At 36.3% G+C, this 19,799-nt stretch overlaps 1 protein-coding gene across 2 annotated transcripts in view; it reads left to right on the forward strand.

Annotated features, from left to right (window-relative positions):
* The window catches only part of ITFG1 (integrin alpha FG-GAP repeat containing 1), a 296,211-nt gene that overhangs the window by 150,177 nt on the left and 126,235 nt on the right, over positions 1-19,799 (forward strand). For both annotated transcript variants that reach the window (XM_027513694.1, XM_027513693.1), the window contains exon 10: positions 2,858-3,030. In XM_027513694.1, coding sequence (XP_027369495.1) covers positions 2,858-3,030 — 173 coding nt within the window. The remainder of the gene's footprint in view (positions 1-2,857; positions 3,031-19,799) is intronic.

Consider the following 19,799-nt stretch of genomic DNA (forward strand, 5'->3'; position numbering starts at 1 on the left):
GCCTTGACATACCTCTTTCCTAATTTTGAACCCAAGTAAGGTCTTCATTCTCCTTAGGAGGACTCTTGTGTTCATATCAGCTTTTCTCCCATTAGTCTGTCTTTGAGTGTAATTCTCAGGCTCAGACGTGGCACCTTACTTTCTATATGACAACCAACACTCTGCCTCCATTTTAACTTAATAAAATGCATTTAAATCTATTTTTGTTGGTTTACTGAGAGAAAAAGTACTGCAATTGGAATGTATTGCAATGATTTCTCATAAAGAAAACCCATTCCTGTTTTTAATATTTATTTATTTATTTGACTGTGTGTGGTCTTAGTTGCGGCATGTGGGATCTTTTGTTGCAGCGCACAAACTCTCTAGTTGTGAAATGTGGGCTTACTTGCTCTGTGGCATGTGGGATTTTACTTCCTCAACCAGGGATTGAACCCACGTCCCCTGCATTGCAAGGCAGATTCTTAATCAGTGGACCACTAGGAAAGTCCCAAGAAGCCCATTATTGATCCTGCAGTTATATGGTCTGTTAGCCATTTATATGCTGGGAATATGGTAAGATACACGATAACTATAATAAAGAATTATGTAGAAGAACACCATATCTAGTTTCAAGGCTAATCTTGTTTTTATTTGTGATGTCTAGATCTATTTGGTTCTTTTATGTCAACTATTCCTGTAGCTTGTTGAGAAACAATTCAGAATCTGATAGTCCTAGCAGAGAATTAATGTGAGAATGATAAAAAATAATTTTTAATGTGGGAATGATAGTTTATGACATTGAGAATTTTTCAATATTGATAACACCTGAAAGGAAACCAGTAATACAGTAGTAGAATTAATTATATTTTCTATTTGGGGGTAAAAAAATGATAGAATGACATCTTGATTTTTATAGCCCTTATGGGTAGGAAGTATCACCTTTCATACTAAGACACTAGAGAAAACAAATCTTCAAATCTTCCTATAGTCAACATTCTAAAAACATTTAACTCTTAAACCCATAATCTGTATTATCTTGAACTTTTTGAAAGTTTTGAATCGCTGAAAATATTAGGTCAAGAAATTCCTCATCATTGGTTCATAGCTGTAAATATACCTAGTAATTGCAGCCTGTCTTCAAGTGACAGACTACTATATTTTCAAATTATGCAGTCATCTCTCTCTGGGAAGATAAATGTCACAGTTCTTTGTTGACTGTTAAGAATGTCACCTTAATGAAAAATCTTTTTACTTCTTAGACCTTAATACATTTACCTTAACAGAAGTACTTTATCTTCATTAATAAACTGTCATCCTCTTCAGAAACTTGAGATAACTCGACATTTTGTGAAATTTCTCATCCTCTTCCAAAATAAAAGCAGTGATTGTTTTCAGTCATGTGAAATGTTAAAACATTTTGATGATATACAATAGTTTTGCTTTAAGAAAGATTGAAAATTTCATTAGATGCATATCAGTTTTTTAAGCTGCTTGTTTTCTATACATTTGCCTTTATAGTTAAGCCATATTTTTCCTTTTTCCTTGGCAAACTGTGCTTTCTTTGAATACATAGAAAACGTTTGGGATGTTCTATATACTAAACACTTTTCAAGAATTCACTTTTTATGTAGTTTGGCTTGGAGCCACGTATATGAGCCACCTGCTTACAAGGAAAAAAATATCTGTGGGCATGTTTGACCTCCTGTCATTTCAAGCCAGCTGCACCTGCTTCTGTTTAGACATGTTTAGGTTATGTGCCAGTATCTAGCAATAGTAACTATTGTTAGTTGTGGACACATCTCTAATTTTCATGTATTGATTTCCAGTCTTCAGATTTTTAGTTCAGCTAGGTTATTAAAAGTAAAGATTTGGGCATTCAGAAGAGAACAGGCTTTACCAAAGCTCATTTTGAAATGAACCTATTCTCTGTGTTTTCTTCATTATAATCAGTAGAGAAATAAAGAATTTATGTAAAATGTAGCTTCCAGCTGTTTTGGCAACAAAGCTCATTCTCCTGGGCTGGGACGGCTTGTCAGGGCTAGTATTGTTTGGAAAGCCTCAGAGCTGCTTGTTTCTGAGTATGGTGACTAAACTCATCATCATGTATAAGAGGCAGAGCAGAACAAGGGAGACTCTGTCATGTTCTAATTTTCTTCCTAAACTGGTCCTTCCAAAGGATATCAGTATTAGATATTACGATTTTTTAAATATTCATTTATGTTTATACTTTCACTCATCACATATTCTGTTTATTCATTTGTTTAATTTTATTTTTTTCTGAGCTGCACTGGGTCTCCATTGCTACACACAGTCTTTCTCTATTTTCAGAAAACGGGGCCTACTTCTCTAGTTGTGGTGCATGGGCTTCTCATCGTGTTGGCTTCTCTTGCTGCAGAGCACAGGTTCTGGAGCATACAGGCTCAGTAGTTGTGGCTCACAGGCTTAGTTGCCCTGCGGCATGTGGGATCTTTCCAGACCAGGGATTAAACCAGTGTCCCCGCATTGCAGGGTGGATTATTAACCACTGAACCACCAGGGAAGTCCCCAACACACGTTTTTAAATGGACAGTTCAACTAAATGTTTGATAATATCATTTCAATCCTAAGATTCCATATTCTGTGAAAAACTTTTTAAGGTTCTATATGCTAGTTCAAGGAAAGATGACTACTGATAAATTTTAAGGTAGACTTATTTTTTTTAGAGTGTCAGTTACCTATTTATCAAAGTAAATTATAGTACTCTGCCATTTTGCAGAGATACAACTTAAGAAAGATGATACATATCTTGAGGATTTTTTGTGGATCATTTGTTTTACAAATGGTGATTTTTTTTTTCTAAAATGACTATAATGTCTAATTTTTTTCTCTTAATCCACAGTGGATTCCTGTCCTACAGGATTTTAGCAGTAAGGGTACACTCTGGGGCTTTGTGCCATTTGTACATGAACAGCAACCAACTGAAATACCAATTCCAATTACCCTTCATATTGGAGATTACAACATGGATGGCTATCCAGATGCTCTTGCCATACTGAAGAATACATCTGGAAGGTATGGAAATTAAGTCAAAAGGAGAAATATGTGTAAGATACCTTCACTATGACACATTATACCTGAATAGCACCTAAATAAGGTACAGTCCCTTAAATAAGGAACACAGTGAATTCAGTTTCTGTTTTTCACATGGTCCCTGAACTTCTCCCAGCTGCTTAGAATACCTGTTCTTGTTCTATTTTATAGACCAGTGAAAGGCATATTTTCACTCAACAAGCTTGGTCTTTAAAAGGTCAAAAATTTTATAAGCAAATGACTCAGTTACATTTTGAGTCTAAAGACTATGGATGTCACGAGTTCAGCCTGGGCTTAACTCGGTCCAGCCATTTAGCACCTGTGTGACTTGGGCAGCTTACCTAAACCCCTCATTGAGAGTAATAATTGCACCTTTGTCATGGAGTTATGGTGGAAAAAGGTGAGTTAAAAATAAATGAAGCAATTAACAAGATACTCATCATATGCCAACTTATACTATCAGTGAATGTTGCCTTACTGTTACTTGTTTTATAATGGTATCCAGAATTTACACATGACTGTTGATAATATTTGTAAATACAAAATTGTTTAGTACATTTATTGCATTATCACTAATTTTGAATGTTGTTGCTATTTTTTCACCTTAAATAGAAGTACCAGTAGCTAAACCAATGTAGTTAAATTCACAGTCTGTTCTTGGCAGATTCTATTAATATGACTCTTCTGAAATTTTAATGCCTTATTGTATTTTTCATATTGCAGTTAGTTGTGTTTCTTACTCCTTATTCTTTCTTGCCTCTTAAATCATACCTATCCATAGTTTTCCTTCTGAGCATTAATTCATTTTTTGACTCTGGAATTTGTGATGATTCAGCTCACATTTACTACCAGGCTCATAATGTAATACAACTGTCCTGGGGAAAGAAACTAGACTATTGTTAATTTCAACATAAAACAATGTTATCTAGAAATGTGATTTTTAGGAAACCATACATTATTAGTGATTATCCCTAAATATTTATAAAATATTATGAAGAATTGTACTTTAACTTTTCTGAGGACCTTGATTTGAATTATAGTCACTCTGAGTTGTATTTACAGAATTTTCCACAGATATGAGCATCATGCTCTGTAATGCAGAGTAGTATATACCACTCATCACCTATGTGTGAAGCACATCTGATAGAACCAAAAGAAATCTCTGAGTTGAATGTGATTTTTCTTCCTTTTAAATATATAGTGCCCTATAAAAGCAAAGAAATGTAAAAATTGCTTTAATTTGAACATTTACCCTATTCAAAAGAATAAGAAATTACATCTCAAATTCATTTAAGTCTGTGATTACTTATTCTTAGAAAAACATTCAAACAATTTATATTTTGTCATAAAAGTTTTTTTATCAACATTTTCTCCTTCAAGCCATCAAATATTTAACTTACCTTTACCATTCAGTAATAATGACAGTGAATTGAATTTGCATGCGTTGTGTCCAACTCTTTGGGACCCCCATGGACTGTAGCCCACTGGCCTCCTCTCTCCATGGTATTCCCAGGCAAGAATACTGGAGTGGGTTATCATTTCCTTCTCCAGAGGATCTGACCCAGGGATCAAACCCACATCTCATGTGTCTCCTGCATTGGTAGGTGGATTCTTTGCCATTGAGCCACCAGGGAAGCCCATAAATAATAATGATGATATCAGCAGCTAATTCAGTAGTGAACACTATGGCTCTATAGGAAACATTAAGTAAAAGGCAGTCATAGATTCTTAGAGCTTTTATAAAAGCAGCTGTTTAAAGCCCGGGGTTTCTTTTTTATTCTTTTGGGATAGATGAGAATTGAAGGATAGATTTCATTGCATCTCAGTGTTCATTAAATCACTAGATGAGAAAGAGTCCTATACTTGAGAGATGCGTGTCTAGGAGAATTCAGCATAATACATTCTTTGAAACATAAAAGAAGGAAAATAAGACATAGTGTGCATTATAATCCTTTTCTACTATTCAAATTTTGTTGAAAAAGCATTTTATAACTTTTAACTGATTTCAGGACTGCTGTATTGCTAAGAAGTCGTACAGGGTTGCAGTTTATATTTTTAAGGGCTGCTACCTGGAGAATTCTTTTTTTCTGCAGATTTTGAAAATTAGGTAGAGATTAACTACACGGATGAGACTAAAAATCCACAATATGTGTTTCATGAAAAGAAGTTCTAAAACTGTGGCTTGTAAACTTGTATTTTTTTGTTTTCACAGGAGAGTTGCTGTTTGGGCCTATGTTTGTTTTTTATTTTTTATTAAAGGTCTTAATTGTTTAAAGTTAACCTTTAAAATCATATTACATGAAAAATCTCTATTAATGACATTTATAGAGGCAGCAAGTGACTCTAAACAAAACAGTGTGGTCTGAGATCAGCCATTTTATCATCTGTCATCAGACACCACTGACTGAAAACCGTGGTTTTTCCCTTGGATGCCCTACTGCCGCTCAGTTGCCCTGTGTTTACTGTAATCTTCTGTGTGTAGTCATCTTATCTTACTTGTCTGAATTTTCTTCTTTTTTTTTTTTTTTTTTTTTTTGAGATAAGAAGAGCAAAGTTAGAATGAGATTATTCCATACTGTGCTGTTAAGCTAATAATAATTCTGTTTTTATAAGTTTTTAATTTTGTATATAAGGAAAATCAATAAATGCAATATATTCCTTGTCAGTTAATGCCAGGAATAAAAAAAAAGGGCTTTAGTTTATAAAGTGTTTTTCATGCATATTAGTTCACAATAATTTTTATAGGATGGTATTATCTGCATTTGGTAAATACTGGAGTGGGTAGCTGTTCCCTTCTCCAGGGAATCTTCCCAACCCAGGGATCAAACCCAGGTCTCCCACATTGAAGACCGATTCTTTACCAGATGAGCCAACAGGGAAGCTCAAATATGGAAACAGTCTCACATAAGTCAGATTGCTTGTCCAAGATCACACATTTGCAGTCAGGACTCTAAGCTTATAGAATCTAAATCGTTTTCCTTTCCCTGTAAGAAAAAAATTTAGAAGGAAGTAGTAGATAACCAAAATAATACATTTTTAGCAGAGGTTGGAGATGATGATTTGAGCAGACAGTAAAGGTCACTCTGACAAGAGAAAGAAGAAGCAAGCTAAGGACAAATAAATAAAACCCATAAACTTTCTGAGAGTCACTGTCAGAAGGGCTTCCCAGGTGGCTCAGGGGTAAAGAATCAGCCTAACAATGAAGGAGACACGGGTTCAATACCCGGTTTGGGAAGATTCCCTGGTGAAGGAAACAGCAACCCAGTCTAGTATTCTTGCCTGGGAAATCCCATGGACAGGAGAGCCTGGCAGGCTGCACTCCATGGGATCGTAAAAGAGTTGGACACGACTTAGCAACTGAACAGTAGTGGTTAGAGGAGATTGATCATGTACAAGCATGTGTTCTCTTTTGTTAGTTAATTTGTGTTTTGTTAATTCGGAAACCAGAGGTATAATTTGGGTGTGTTGGTGGTATACATTCAAGCTACCCTTATGAAAGACTGAAAGATAACCAGAAACAGGTTGGGATCTGGAACTCTGTCAAAAAGAATTACTGGGCACTTTTGCAGATATTAGCTAATTACCCATTCAATATAATCTGCATTTTCATCTTGACCCTCAGGTTTTTAGAATAATTTAAGTTCATATTGATACCCTGAGTCACCAAAAAAAAAAAAAGGCTCTTTTTTGTTTCAGATGTTCTGCTTTAGTAGGTAAGGAGATTGATGGTACAGATGCCTTATCCACTTCTCCGTTTCTAGCCACTGTTATTTTTCATTTTTATTATGAAATGTAACAGGATTTATCATGCTTTTTAATTAAATCCAATATGTTACTAATTTTATGTTTTACACTTCAAATGCTTCACCATAATCTTTTTTAAATGAAGTTAATCACAGTCTTTTCCATGAATGTGAAGATGTAACAGACTTCCTAATTTACAATAAAAGAAAAAACTTACACAGAATAAATCTTGATAGGCTAAGTCACATATTTCCATCTCTTCAAATGATACTTCAAAGGGGAGGACAGCCTGTTTCTAACATTACAACCTAGATTACTAAATGTTAGGATCTAAATCAGTAACTAACCCTTAGTTAATGAATAATAACACTGGGTAGGGAAGTTATCTGCATTCACAGCTTATTGAAGACAAGAATATTTTAATAAATTTGCTTAGGGTGTTTTATAGAATTATACATAGGGGTAGAGCAAGGTTGATTTTTTTAAATGTTTCTTTTTCAAAATTAATAAAGATACTGAATACAAGAATCATATTCACATACTTCGGACTTAATAAAATATATTACTTCCTCCTAAGCAAATTATTATAAAGCCTCCAGAAACATTCAGTATGTGATTTTTTTTAAATCAGTTTTTACAATATAGGATATCTTATCAAGCTTAAATTTACTTTCATTTTTACACTATTTCTGATTGCACTGTCTTATTCAGTAGATTCTATACCTCAAATGAAGGAGAATACTAAATTAGTCCAAAATTATATGGCAGAATAAGAAATTTACAGTGTGTTTGAAATCGTACCCTGGATACCTCATCACTGAAGAACTCACACTATTTAATCACTGAAGAACTCATACTATATTTACTCACAAACCGATTTTAGCTTCAGTAGTTGAAATTTGTAAAGATAAAATTTTTCTACAATAAGGTTGCCTATTCTTCTGCCCTAGTGAATATCATATTACAATTTTTCATCCCATACTAAAATGAAACAGGATTTACTAATAAATTATTAGGGAAAAAATTATGTAGATGATAAAGCACTGGCAGTCTCTGTTAATTCCTAAAAGAATATATATTAAATATTATTTATTGGCAATCAGTTTTAATCACTCTCTCAATAATTACTCCTGCATATTGAGTTTATTGTCATGATGTTGCATTCTTCTATAATTTTTACATTTCCTTTGAATCCATAGGTGTAGGCCCTTTGTGTTTGTAATTTTATTTACCTGTTATATTTTATTCATCAGAATTAAGGCTATTCTATTTTATTATTTCATTAATATCTGTGTTTTTGTTGTTGTTATAGTTGCTTTTAAAAGTACTCCTATTTTCAATGATAACATGGGTTTTTTCCTAAATATTTTATTTCTGGTTCTGTGTTTAATTCCTTCCCTTTTTTGCTTTCTTTAGATTTATTTTTGTTTTTCTTTTAGTTTATTTCATTGAATACTTAAGAGAATTTCTCCCATTTTCTTATTTTTTAATAAATGATTTTAAGACTATTTTCTATGTACTTTGCCTCAAACCACGTATTTTGATAATTAGTGTTTTTATTGTTCTCTTCTTTTGTATTTATTTGAAATTTCTCTTAACCCACACATTATTCTGGAAGATTTTTCAAATGTGCATGTAAATATGTTCGGGGAGTTGTTTTGTGTTGTTTTCTTACTGTTTGAGTCTGTTGTTTATTGTTCATTAAGGTTATTTCATTGCAGACATGGAACTGTCTTGTGCAATACTTTCCAACCTTCTTGAGAGCTTTCTGGTAGTTTGATAGATAACTGAATGAATGGTTATTTGAAATAGCATTTGTGTTGTGTTATTTAAGTCTTCTATATACCCTTATATATTTTTATCTATTTTTAAAAGTATATTAATCCTCTGCTATGGAAGTATACGGTTGTCAGCTTCTTTATCAATTTTTAATTTATGGACTGCAACCTTGATTACTAGGTGCATAAGGGTGTGTCCTCTGACTTCTTTTGTTAATTGTGAACTATCTATTTTTTTTCTTTCCTTTTTTCTTTTTCTTTAATGCTTGCTTTGAATTATTCTTTGTGGGTTTGTTTTTTTTTTTTTTTTTTTTGTCATACTGTAATCTCTGGGCTTCCCTGATAGCTGGTAGATAATCCACCTGCAATGCAGGAAACCCTGTTCAATTCCTGGGTCTGGAAGATAGCCTGGACAAGGGATAGGCTACCCATTTCAGTATTCTTGGGCTTCCCTTGTGACTCAGATGGTAAAAAAAAATCCAGCTGCAATGCAGGAGAGTGTGTGAGTGAAAGTCAGTCAGTCATGTCTAACTCTTTGCGACCCATGGACTGTAGCCTCTCAGGCTCTTCTATCCCTGGAATTCTCCAGGAAAGAATACTGGAATGGGTTGCCATTCCCTTCTCCAGGGGATCTTCCCAACCCAGGGATCAAATCCAGGTTGCTATGCATCGGACCTGGGTCCATGGGGTTGCAAAGAGTCTGACATGACTGAGCAACTAACCATAGCACAGCACATAATCTCTATCCTGTTTCTTTTTCTTAGCATTTACTCTGCATACATTTCTACCCATTTTAGCTTCTATATGGCATTTTATTTTGGAAAATTTTGCACTCAATAAAATGCAAAAATGTTAAATATACAATTTGATGAGTTTGGCTAATGTTTACACCTGTGTACCCGGTACTCCAGTCAAAATGTAAAATGTTTCTATGACCCTAGTTAATACCCAGCCTCGTCATACCCAGTGTTTTTGATTTCTATCAACAAAATTCAGTTGTACCTGTTTTTGAATCCCAGAACATTACTGAGAGTAATTTAAAAAGGCCCCCTCACAAAAGAGAAATATCATATTTACACATCAGATACTCAATATTCTCTGTAGAGAACAGACTTTCTTGATCTTTCAGCTTGATCTATATAATTATATGTTATTTATCTGATCTATAAATTGGACACAATTTCAATCAAATTCCCCATTCACTTCAGAAGAAATTTATATTTTCATTCTGATATTTATATGTCAAAAACTAGATTAGCTCGATTTTGTTGTTTAGTCGCCAGGTCATGTCCAATTCTTTCATGACCTCGTGGACTATAGCCCACCAGGCTGCTCTGTCCGTGGGATTTCCCAGGCAATAATACTGGATTGGGTTGTCATTTCCATCTCCTGGGGATCTTCCCGTCCCAGGGACCAAACCTGCATCTCCTAACTTGGCAAGCAAGTTCTTTACCACTGAGCCACCAAGGCAGTCCATTAGCTCAATTAAAACCTGGGTTAGTCAGAATGCTTGAAGAAACAACAAGGTGGAGGAATCATTTCTGCCAGACTTTTAAGACTTCTTGTGAAACTGCAGTAATGAAGACACTGCGGTATTTATGTAAGAATACATATAGAGAGCAACGTCTGAGTCCAGAAATACAGCTGTACATATTATGATCAACTAATTCCCTTTTTTTGCATAGGCACTAAGGCAGTTCAGTGGAAAAGGTATACAGATGGCCAGTAAACATATGGAAAGATATCCAATATCACTGATAATTAAGGAAATGCAGTTAAACCCATATGATACACTTGATAATACCCCCGAGAAGGGTTGCAGTTAAACAAGGCAATAACACAAATGTTGGTAAGGATGTAGAACAACTGGAACTCTTACACATTTTTTATTAAGAATGTAAAATTGCACAATCATTTTGGAAAACTTGCAGTTTCTTATGAGGTTAAACATGTACCTTTCCTGTGATCCAGCAATTTCATTTCTAGGTTCTTTTGTGAAAGAAATTAAAACTTGAGTTCACAAAAAGATTCTGAAAGAATGTTCACAGTATCTTTATTCACAGTAGCACCAAATGGGAAGCAAAACAAAGGTCCATATCAAGAGAATAAATAAACAAGTCATGGTGTATTCATACAATTTAATAATGCTTGGCAATAAGAAATAATAATAAATTACTGAAGAAGGATAGTTAGCAGCGTGGATGAATCTTCAAAACCGTAGGTTAAGTGAAGAAAGGACCATATGATGGGAATTTTAAAAAACTGAATGTATGAATCTCTGTCTTAGTGGATAAAAAGCATATACTGTGGAGCCTAGATTCAAATTCTGTCTCTGTTATTACCTGTGTGATCATGGCAAATAACCTATCTCAGTTTTAATATCTGTTAATGAGAAAAACAATAATACCTACCTCATGAGGTTATTGTGAGAATCAAATGAGAATTTGCATCACACATGGCATAGCATAGCATGAATTCTATGTAATGTCTGCTATTATTTTAATTATTAGTATATTATTATATGGTCAAATATACCTTGATTTATCCTTGCCATTTTATCATTGTATTCATCATTTTCCTTATTTTTTGCCTTCTTTTGGATCATTCAAATTTCTGTTCCTTTTCTAGTTCCTAAGATGATTTGTATATTATAAATCTTATTTCTATTATAGTTGTTACATTTTTTAACAAACTATTAGAGACAAACTGTCCTTAAGATTTTTAGCATACATTCAGTTCTCTTTCACCTACCCTTTCTTTCGTTCAGTGATGTCATCACCATGTTGATATCATTTAGGACTCATCTGTTGATATGTGTGTTTATTTTCACATTTTATTGTTGCCATTATTTACAATTGGCTGCAAAGTTTACTGGTTTCTTTGATCACCATTGAACACATCCATCTTCCATTCTTTCTTTGATTCATCTGTTATTTTTCTGGGTATGTTGGCAAGTAATTTTATCAAGGAGAGTTTGTAGATTTTTCTGAGACCTTGCAGATGTGAACATTTCTTTATTTTCCTCCAGCCTGCCTGCTAATCTGAAGAGTATAGGATTCTAATTTTTTTGAGTGTATGCTATGTTGATAAATTTCATTACTTTCATTACACTGTTGCTACCAAGATAAATTCCAATAAGCATTTCCTATATAATTGATGAGTACGTTGCCAACTTTGATTTTATATAAAATTATACTATTATAAGTGTGAGGTTGAGACCTATAAGTATGATATGAGACCTATAAGATCTTCTAGAACTAACATCAAAAAAAAAAAAGATATCTTTTTCATCATAGGGGACTGGAATGGAAAAGTAGGAAGTCAAGAGATACCTGGAATAACAGGCAGGTTTGGCCTTGGAGTACAAAATGAAGCAGGGCAGAGGCTAACAGAGTTTTGCCAAGAGAACACACTGGTCGTAGCAAACACCCTCTTCCAACAATACAAGGGACAACTCTACACATGGACATCACTAGATGGTCAATACTGAAATCAGATTGATTATATTCTTTGCAGCCGAAGATGGAGCAGCTCTATACAGTCAGCAAAAACAAGACCAGGAGCTGACTGTGGCTCAGATCATGAACTCCTTATTGCAAAATTCAGATTTTAAATTGAGGAGAATAGGGAATACCACTAGACCATTCCATTATGTCCTAAATCTAACCCCTTATGATTATACAGTGGAAGTGATAAAAGATTCAAGGGATTAGATCTGATAGAGTACCTGAAGAACTATGGATGAGGTTCATCACATTGTACAGAAGGCAGTGATCCAAACTGCCTCAAGAAGAAGAAATGCAAAAGGCAAAGTGGCTGTCTGAGGAGGCCTTACAAATAGCTGAGAAAAGAAGAGAAGCAAAAGGCAAAGGCTAAAAGGAAAGATATAGCAATCTTAATGCAGAGTTCCAAAGAATAGCAGAGAGAGATAAGAAAGCCTTCCTAAGTGAGCAAAGAAATACAGGAAAGCAATAGAATGAGAAAGACTAGAGTTCTCTACAGGAAAATTAGAGATACCAAGGGAACATTTCATGCAAAGACTGGCACAATTAAGAACAGAAACAGTATAGACCTAACAGAAGCAGAAGATGTGGCAACAATATACAGAAGAACTATACGAAAATGATCTTTATGACACAGAAAACCATGATGGTGTGATCATTCACCTAGAGCCAGACATCCTAGAGTGCAAAGTCAAGTGGGCCTTAGGAAGCATCACTACAAACAAAGCTAGTGGTGATGGAATTCCAGCTGAGCTATTTCAGATCCTAAAAGATGATGCTGTTAAAGTGCTACACTCAGTATGGCAGCAGATTTGGAAAACTCAGCAATAGCCACAGGACTGGAAAAGGTCAAGTTTTCATTCCAATCCCAAAGAAAGGCAATGCCAAAGAGTGTTCCAACTACTGCACAATTGCACTCACCTCACATGCTAGCCAAGTATGTTCAAAATTCTCCAAGCCAGACTTCAACAGTATATGAACCATGAACTTCAAGATGTTCAAGCTGGATTTCGAAAAGGCAGAGGAACCAGAGATCAAATTGCCAACATCCGCTGGATCATCAAAAAAGCAAGAGAATTCCAGAAAAACATCTACTTTTGCTTTATTGATTACAGTAAAGCCTTTGACAATGTGGGTCACAATAAACTGTGGAAAATTCTTCCAAGAGATGGGAATACCAGACCACCTGACCTGCCTCCTGAGAAATCTGTATGCAGATCAAGAAGCAACAGTTAGAACTAGACATGGAACAGCACTGGTTCCAAATTGGGAAAGGAGTATGTCAGGGCTGTTTACTGTCACCATGTTTGTTTTACTTATATGCAGAGCACAGCATGCAGAATGCTGGGCTGGATGAAACACAGCTAGAATCAAGGTTGCAGGGAGAAATATCAATAACCTCAGATATGCAGATGACACCACACTAATGGCATAAAGCAAAGACTAACTGAAGAGCCTCTTGATGAAAGTGAAAGAGGACAGCAAAAAAACGTTCAAAAAACAAAGATCATGGCATCCGGCCCCATCACTTTATGGCAAACAGATAGGGGAACAATGGAAACAGTGACAGACTTATTTCCTTGGGCTCCAAAATCACTTCAGATGGTGACTGCAGACATGAAATTAAGACACTTGCTCCTTGGGGAAAAAGCTATGACCAACCTAGACAGCATATTAAAAAGCAGACATTACTTTGCCAACAAAGGTCCTTCTAGTCAAAGGTATGGTTTTTCCAGTAGTCATGTATGAATGTGAGAGTTGGACCAAAAAGAAAGCTGAGCACTCAAGAATTGATGCTTTTGAACTGTGGTGTTGGAGAAGACTCTTGTGAGTCCCTTGGACTTCAAGAAGATCAAACCAGTCCATCCTAAAGGAAATCAACCCTGAATATTCATTGGAAGGACTGATGCTGAAGCTCAATCTCAAGCTCCAGTACTTTGGCCAACTGGCCAATGGTTAGAACTGACTCACTGGAAAAGATCCTGATGCTGGGAATGATTGAAGGCAGGAGAAAGGAATTATAGAGGGCAAGATGGTTGTATGGCATCACCAACTTGATGGACATGAGTTTGAACAAGCTCCAAGCTGGTGATGGACAGGGAAGCCTGTCATGCTGCGTAAGTCCATGGGGTTGCAAAGCGTCAGACACAATTGAGCGGCTAAAATGAACTGATACTTTTATAAAGCAGATTAAGCTTCTTAACTTTTAAATCATCAACATATACAGTTACCTCTTACAATTTTGGGGGAGATACTAGAAAAAGAAAAAGCATTCTGGAATATGTACTTCCACTCTATGACATTTTAATCAGCTTCCTTCCTAGAATAACACCCACAAAGTTTTATCACCTCTCAGTAGCAGTAACAGAGTTCCTTTACAAGAGCATGGAAGATTTTGAACTTCTATGTTTGTAATTCTTACCAGCTGTATAAATTAGACTAATGGTGGTAGAAACTGATAGTATGGAATCAATTTCCCAACCTGACAGAATCAAAAATGCCTCTTCATAAAAAGGATAAAACTTTAATTCAGACCTCTCTGTTACGTTATATACTTGCAGTCAGGTATATTAATTAAAAGAGAAATAAAACACAAGTGAATTTTCCTTTTCAAAAAAATTTTTATTGAGGTACCATTGGTTTATAACATTGTACAGAGTTCTTGTGTACAAAATTATATTTCTGTTTCTGTGTACACTATAGTATGCTGCTGCTGCTGCTGCTGCTCCTAAGTCGCTTCAGTCGTGTCCGACTCTGCGACCGCATAGACGGCAGCCCACCAGGCTCCCCTGCCGCTGGGATTCTCCAGGCAAGAACACTGAAGTGGGTTGCCATTTCCTTCTCCAGTGCATGAAAGCGAAAAGTGAAAATGAAGTCACTCAATCGTGTCCAACTCTTAGCGACCTCATGGACTGCAGCCCACCAGGCTCCTCCGTCCATGGGATTTTCCAGGCAAGAGTACTGGAGTGGGGTGCCATTGCCTTCTCCACACTACAGTATACTCACCACCAAAAATTTAGTTTCCATTTGTTATCCACCATAGAATTGATACCCTTTAGCCATGTTACCTTCTGCCCTCCTTGCTCCTTCCCCTTTTGTAACCACTACTCTATTCTTTGTAGCTACATTTTTGTTTGATTTGGTTTGACCACTTATCTCCATCTTTTGTTTGTTTGTATATTCCATATGTGGTGGGTGCTTTTGTGCCTTTCCCATGTCTGTGATCTCCTGAGTCACAAGCTTCATCACCACAGAGAAAGAAAGGCTTAAGGGAGCCAAGGTCGTGGGCATCCGTTCTTTGTCCCTTGTTTTCTGGTTCCTGGGCACCACCTTTGCCCAAGGAGATGGGCTAGAGTCTTGGGTGCCTCCACAACTAAAGGGGTGGGATTCTAGGCCTTTTGCCACTGCCGCCCAGACCACCACAGCAGCCAGGAAGCCAGAGTCATATGTGCCACTTCCCCTGCTGCTGCTGGGTTCCCTGGTTCTGTGGTCTCCACTTCATTTTTCGCCCTTACTCACTTCCTCTATGCGTTCTAGTTCACCCACCTTTACATCTACAGATGTGTGAAATTCTCTAGAGTCCTGGTGTGTTGGGCAGAGGCACCTTTGTTGAATTGTGGATGTTTTATTGGTTTTTGGTTGAAGGGTAGAAATAAGGGAGCATTTCAGTCCATCATAATGCTGATACCCTTTTTTTCCAATTTTTGACAGCATTTGTCCCAAACGGAATTTGAGTTAGGGTGCATTACAAAATACATTTCTTACATATCACATGAGGTTAAAAGAAAAGTTTATTTCTAAGTGCAGCTTAGCATGGAGATTAAAAAAAGAGCATGGCCTTTAATCTTCATTTAAATGCCAATGCTTAGGAGCTCTGTTTCCTTCAGCAATGTATTTAGCCTGTCTGTATATCTGTATATCTATAAAATAAGAATTAATATACCTACCTGCAAGTTTCTTGTGTGATTAAATGAAATACTATTCCTTCCTCTTCCCTTCAAAGCTTACCTTATTAAGAACATTTAAATTAGAATGTCAACAACATGAATATCAACTTTAATTCCAAAAGATCTATGACAGCTAAGTGACTTCTTACCACTAAGAGAACACAGATTGTCAGAGAAAGGACTGATGGATATTTTATTCCTGTTAATTTTATACCACAGCAGCTTTCAAAGGAAACTTAAAAGATATTAGCAAAAAGTTTTCTTGTGTTGATTTTAGGAAATAACTTAAAATAGCCCAAGTCTTTTCTGATACTCATTTTACAGGCTTTGTCCCTAAAGCTGAGAGATTAAATGCTACTATTTTCAGTGGTGTTACACATGAATTAAACAAAAAACATAATAGGTCTCTGGTATAACAAGACCTATCTTTTTATAGATAAATGGATTCGTGTATTTTGGTCTTCACTGACTTCTTTCACTTATTATAGTGTTTTCAAAGTTTACCTTTTTTTGTAGCTTATATAAATAACTCTTTCCAGGTATGGATATACCACATTTTATTTACTCAAGCTTCAACTGATGACTGAAACAGTATTGTAGAAGAGTATTGAGAATAACAGTGGATTGTATATTAGTGTATTACCACAGACATAGCATCACATAAAAACACAAATTCACTCTTGTCACAATTCTGGAGGTCAGAAGTCTGAAATCAGTTTCACAGGCTACAGTCAGAGTACTGGGAGTGCTGGTTCTGCTGTTAACTGAATTTCTTCATTTGTCTTTTCTAACTTCTCAAGGCTGCCAGCTTCCCTTGACTCATCGCCCTTTCCTTCGTCTCCATTGTCAAAGCCAACTATTAGCATCACTGTATTATTCAGAATTCTCCAGAGAAACAAAATCAACAGGAAATAGATAGACATTGGGGGAGGGGAGAGGAGAGATTGAGAGTTTTTGGTTTTTTTTTTAAGGAATTGGCTCACATGATTATGGACTAAGAAGTTCTATGATTGGCAGTTAGCTGGCTGAAGACCCAGGAGAGCCAATATGCAGTTCCAGTTGATATCTAAACCAGGAAGGTTGATAGTTTAAGTTCCAGTCCAAATTCCAGCAGGCTCAAAACCCAAAAAAAGTCAGTTTTTCAGTCTGAGTCCCAAAAAGCCAAAAATAAACCAATGTTCTGACTCAACAATGGCACGAAGAGTTTCACTCTTACTCAGCTGTTTTGTTCTATTCATGTCTTTAATTGATGGGATCAGACCCACCTACATTAGAGAAGGTGATCTGTTTTAGGAAGCCTATCAATCTGTATGTTAGTCTTCCCCAGAAACACCCTTAAAGACATGCCCAGAATAATGTTAAACCAAATATCTGAGCATGGCCCAGTCAAGTTGATATATAAAATTAACCATCAAAATCTTTTCCCTTTTCTTAGCTCTGCTTCCATTCTTCTACTCCCTTTTATAAGAAACATTGTGGTCTCTGTAGAGTGAATAACATGGCTTCTCAGGTGGGCCCAGTGGTAAAGAAACTGCTTGCCAACACAAGAGACATAAGAAACAAGGGTTCGATCCCTGGGTCAAAAATATCCCCTGGAGGAGGGCATGACAACCCACTCCAGTATTCTCATCTGGAAAATCCCATGGACAGAGGAGCCTGGTGGGCTTACAGTTCATGGGGTTACAAAAAGTCGGGCATGACCAAAGCAACTGAGCATGCACATACCATGATCTAAGACCCTCTGACTCCCTAAAGATAAAGTCTCATACTGCATGCAAAATACACTCCATCTCATCATCCCCCAAAGTCTCAATCCATTAGTGTATCAACTCAAGTCCAGAATGTCTTTTAAGCTTATCAGCTCAAAAGTCGCAGTTCTCATCATGTAAATTATCTAAATTAGGCACAGGAAATGGCAACCCACTCCACTATTCTTACCTGAAAAATCCCATGGACAGAGGAGCCTGGCAGAGGAGCCTGGGAGGAGCTCCAGGAGTCTAAGAGCTGACTCATTGGAAAAGATCCTGATGCTGAGAAAGATTGAGGGTAGTAGGAGAAGCGGGGGACAGTATGAATGGTTGAATGGCATCACCCACTCAATCAAAGGACATGAGTTTGAGCAAACTCCAGGAGATGGTGAAGGACAGGGAAGCCTGTTGTGCTGCAGTTCATGGGGTCACAAGGAGTTGGACATGACTTAGCATCTAAACAACAGCAACAAGGCTACTGGGGTAATTAATATTACGACAGAATTACTCTTCATTTATGGATCTTTGAAACTAGTAAACAAGTTATTTGCTTCCTGAATACAGTGGTGAGACAAGTAATAATTACAGGTATTGCCATTCAAAATGGGAGAAAACTAAGGAACAAAGGAGTTAATGGTCTCAAGCAATTACAGAATCCAGCCACACACATACTGCTTTTGGTTTTAGGGGCTGAGTCTAATCCTCTATGGCACTCAGCTCCAACCAAGGGCCTATGGCTCATCTTCTTTTCCTAAAGGGTAGTTCATGTTTTCAACTGAGTAATTGATCAGCTTCTTTCCTGCCTGTAGAATTTGTAGACTCTTAACAACCTTCTTTCATTTCATTCTCTCTCTGTTCCTTTCCGTGCAAGCTGGCAGTATTTCTGGTAGCATAGCATTCTAAAAATCTTGGTGAGTCTTCTGCATGGGTCTAAGCAGTTCTCTCCATCAGACAAGAGCCTTCTCTCCAAATCTTTCTTAAATAAACCTGTCTCCATTTTTGGCTTCTGAGATGGCTGATGGATCCATGAGTTATAAACCTAATCTCTTCAGAGAGCACTATTTGTAATTGAGTTCTTTGATTTTTTGATCCTTCCAAGACATTAACAACATTTTATCCATATATGTCTTTGACACTTTCTCCTGAACATGTTTTCCTGACTGAATTTCCTAATTTTTATATCTTTTCAACCTACATAGGCTGATGATTTCCCAAATCATCAAGTTCTGGTTTCTTTGTGATTAACAGTCCTCCCCTCAGTGTTTTTCCTACCTGTCACATTTTTTTTTTTTTTACAAACAGTGAGACCAAGTTTTTCCTTCAAAAGTCTTCTTCAAAATCTTTTCAGTTAAGTGTCTACATTCATCACTTACAGTTCTGCCTCCCATATAATTGTTGGACACAAGTCAGCTAAAGCTTTCTCTTTCTTTATAACAAGCATCATCTTTCCTCCACTGTCCAACAGTAAGTGCCCCCTCTTTTTGAGCCCTTATCAACAGAACTTTTAATATCTTTTTCTACCAACAATCCGTTTATGATGATTTAGGTGTACTCTGTTAAGGTATAGTGTTTTTTTTTATTTTTTATTCTTACCCTTCACCATCAGTCTTTAACATCCATATTTGTACCAACCACAATCTCCTCAAAGCAGTTTAGGCTTTTTCTATTGTGTTCCTCAAAATTGTTCCAGCCTCCACTGGTTACCTAATTTCAGAGTCACTTCATGTTCTTAGGCATTTGTTACAGCACTACACCACTTCCTGCACCAAAATATGTATTAGTTTCCTATTGCTATTGTAACAGACAAATATAATGGTTTAACAATGCAAATTTTGCAGCAGAGCTAGAAGTCAGAATTTCTGTATAAATCTTATAAAACTAAAACCGAACTGTTAGTAGGGTTACTACTTTCAGCTTCTAGAAGCTGTCCTTGTTCTGCAGAGACCCACATCAGCTATTCTGTTGGTGCCACACACATCACCTTTTTTCCCCTCTGCTTCTGCCATCACATCACCTCTGACTATCTTTGCC

This window comes from Bos indicus x Bos taurus, chromosome 18 (genome assembly GCF_003369695.1).
Source record: "Bos indicus x Bos taurus breed Angus x Brahman F1 hybrid chromosome 18, Bos_hybrid_MaternalHap_v2.0, whole genome shotgun sequence".
Classification (NCBI taxonomy): Eukaryota; Metazoa; Chordata; class Mammalia; order Artiodactyla; family Bovidae; genus Bos; species Bos indicus x Bos taurus.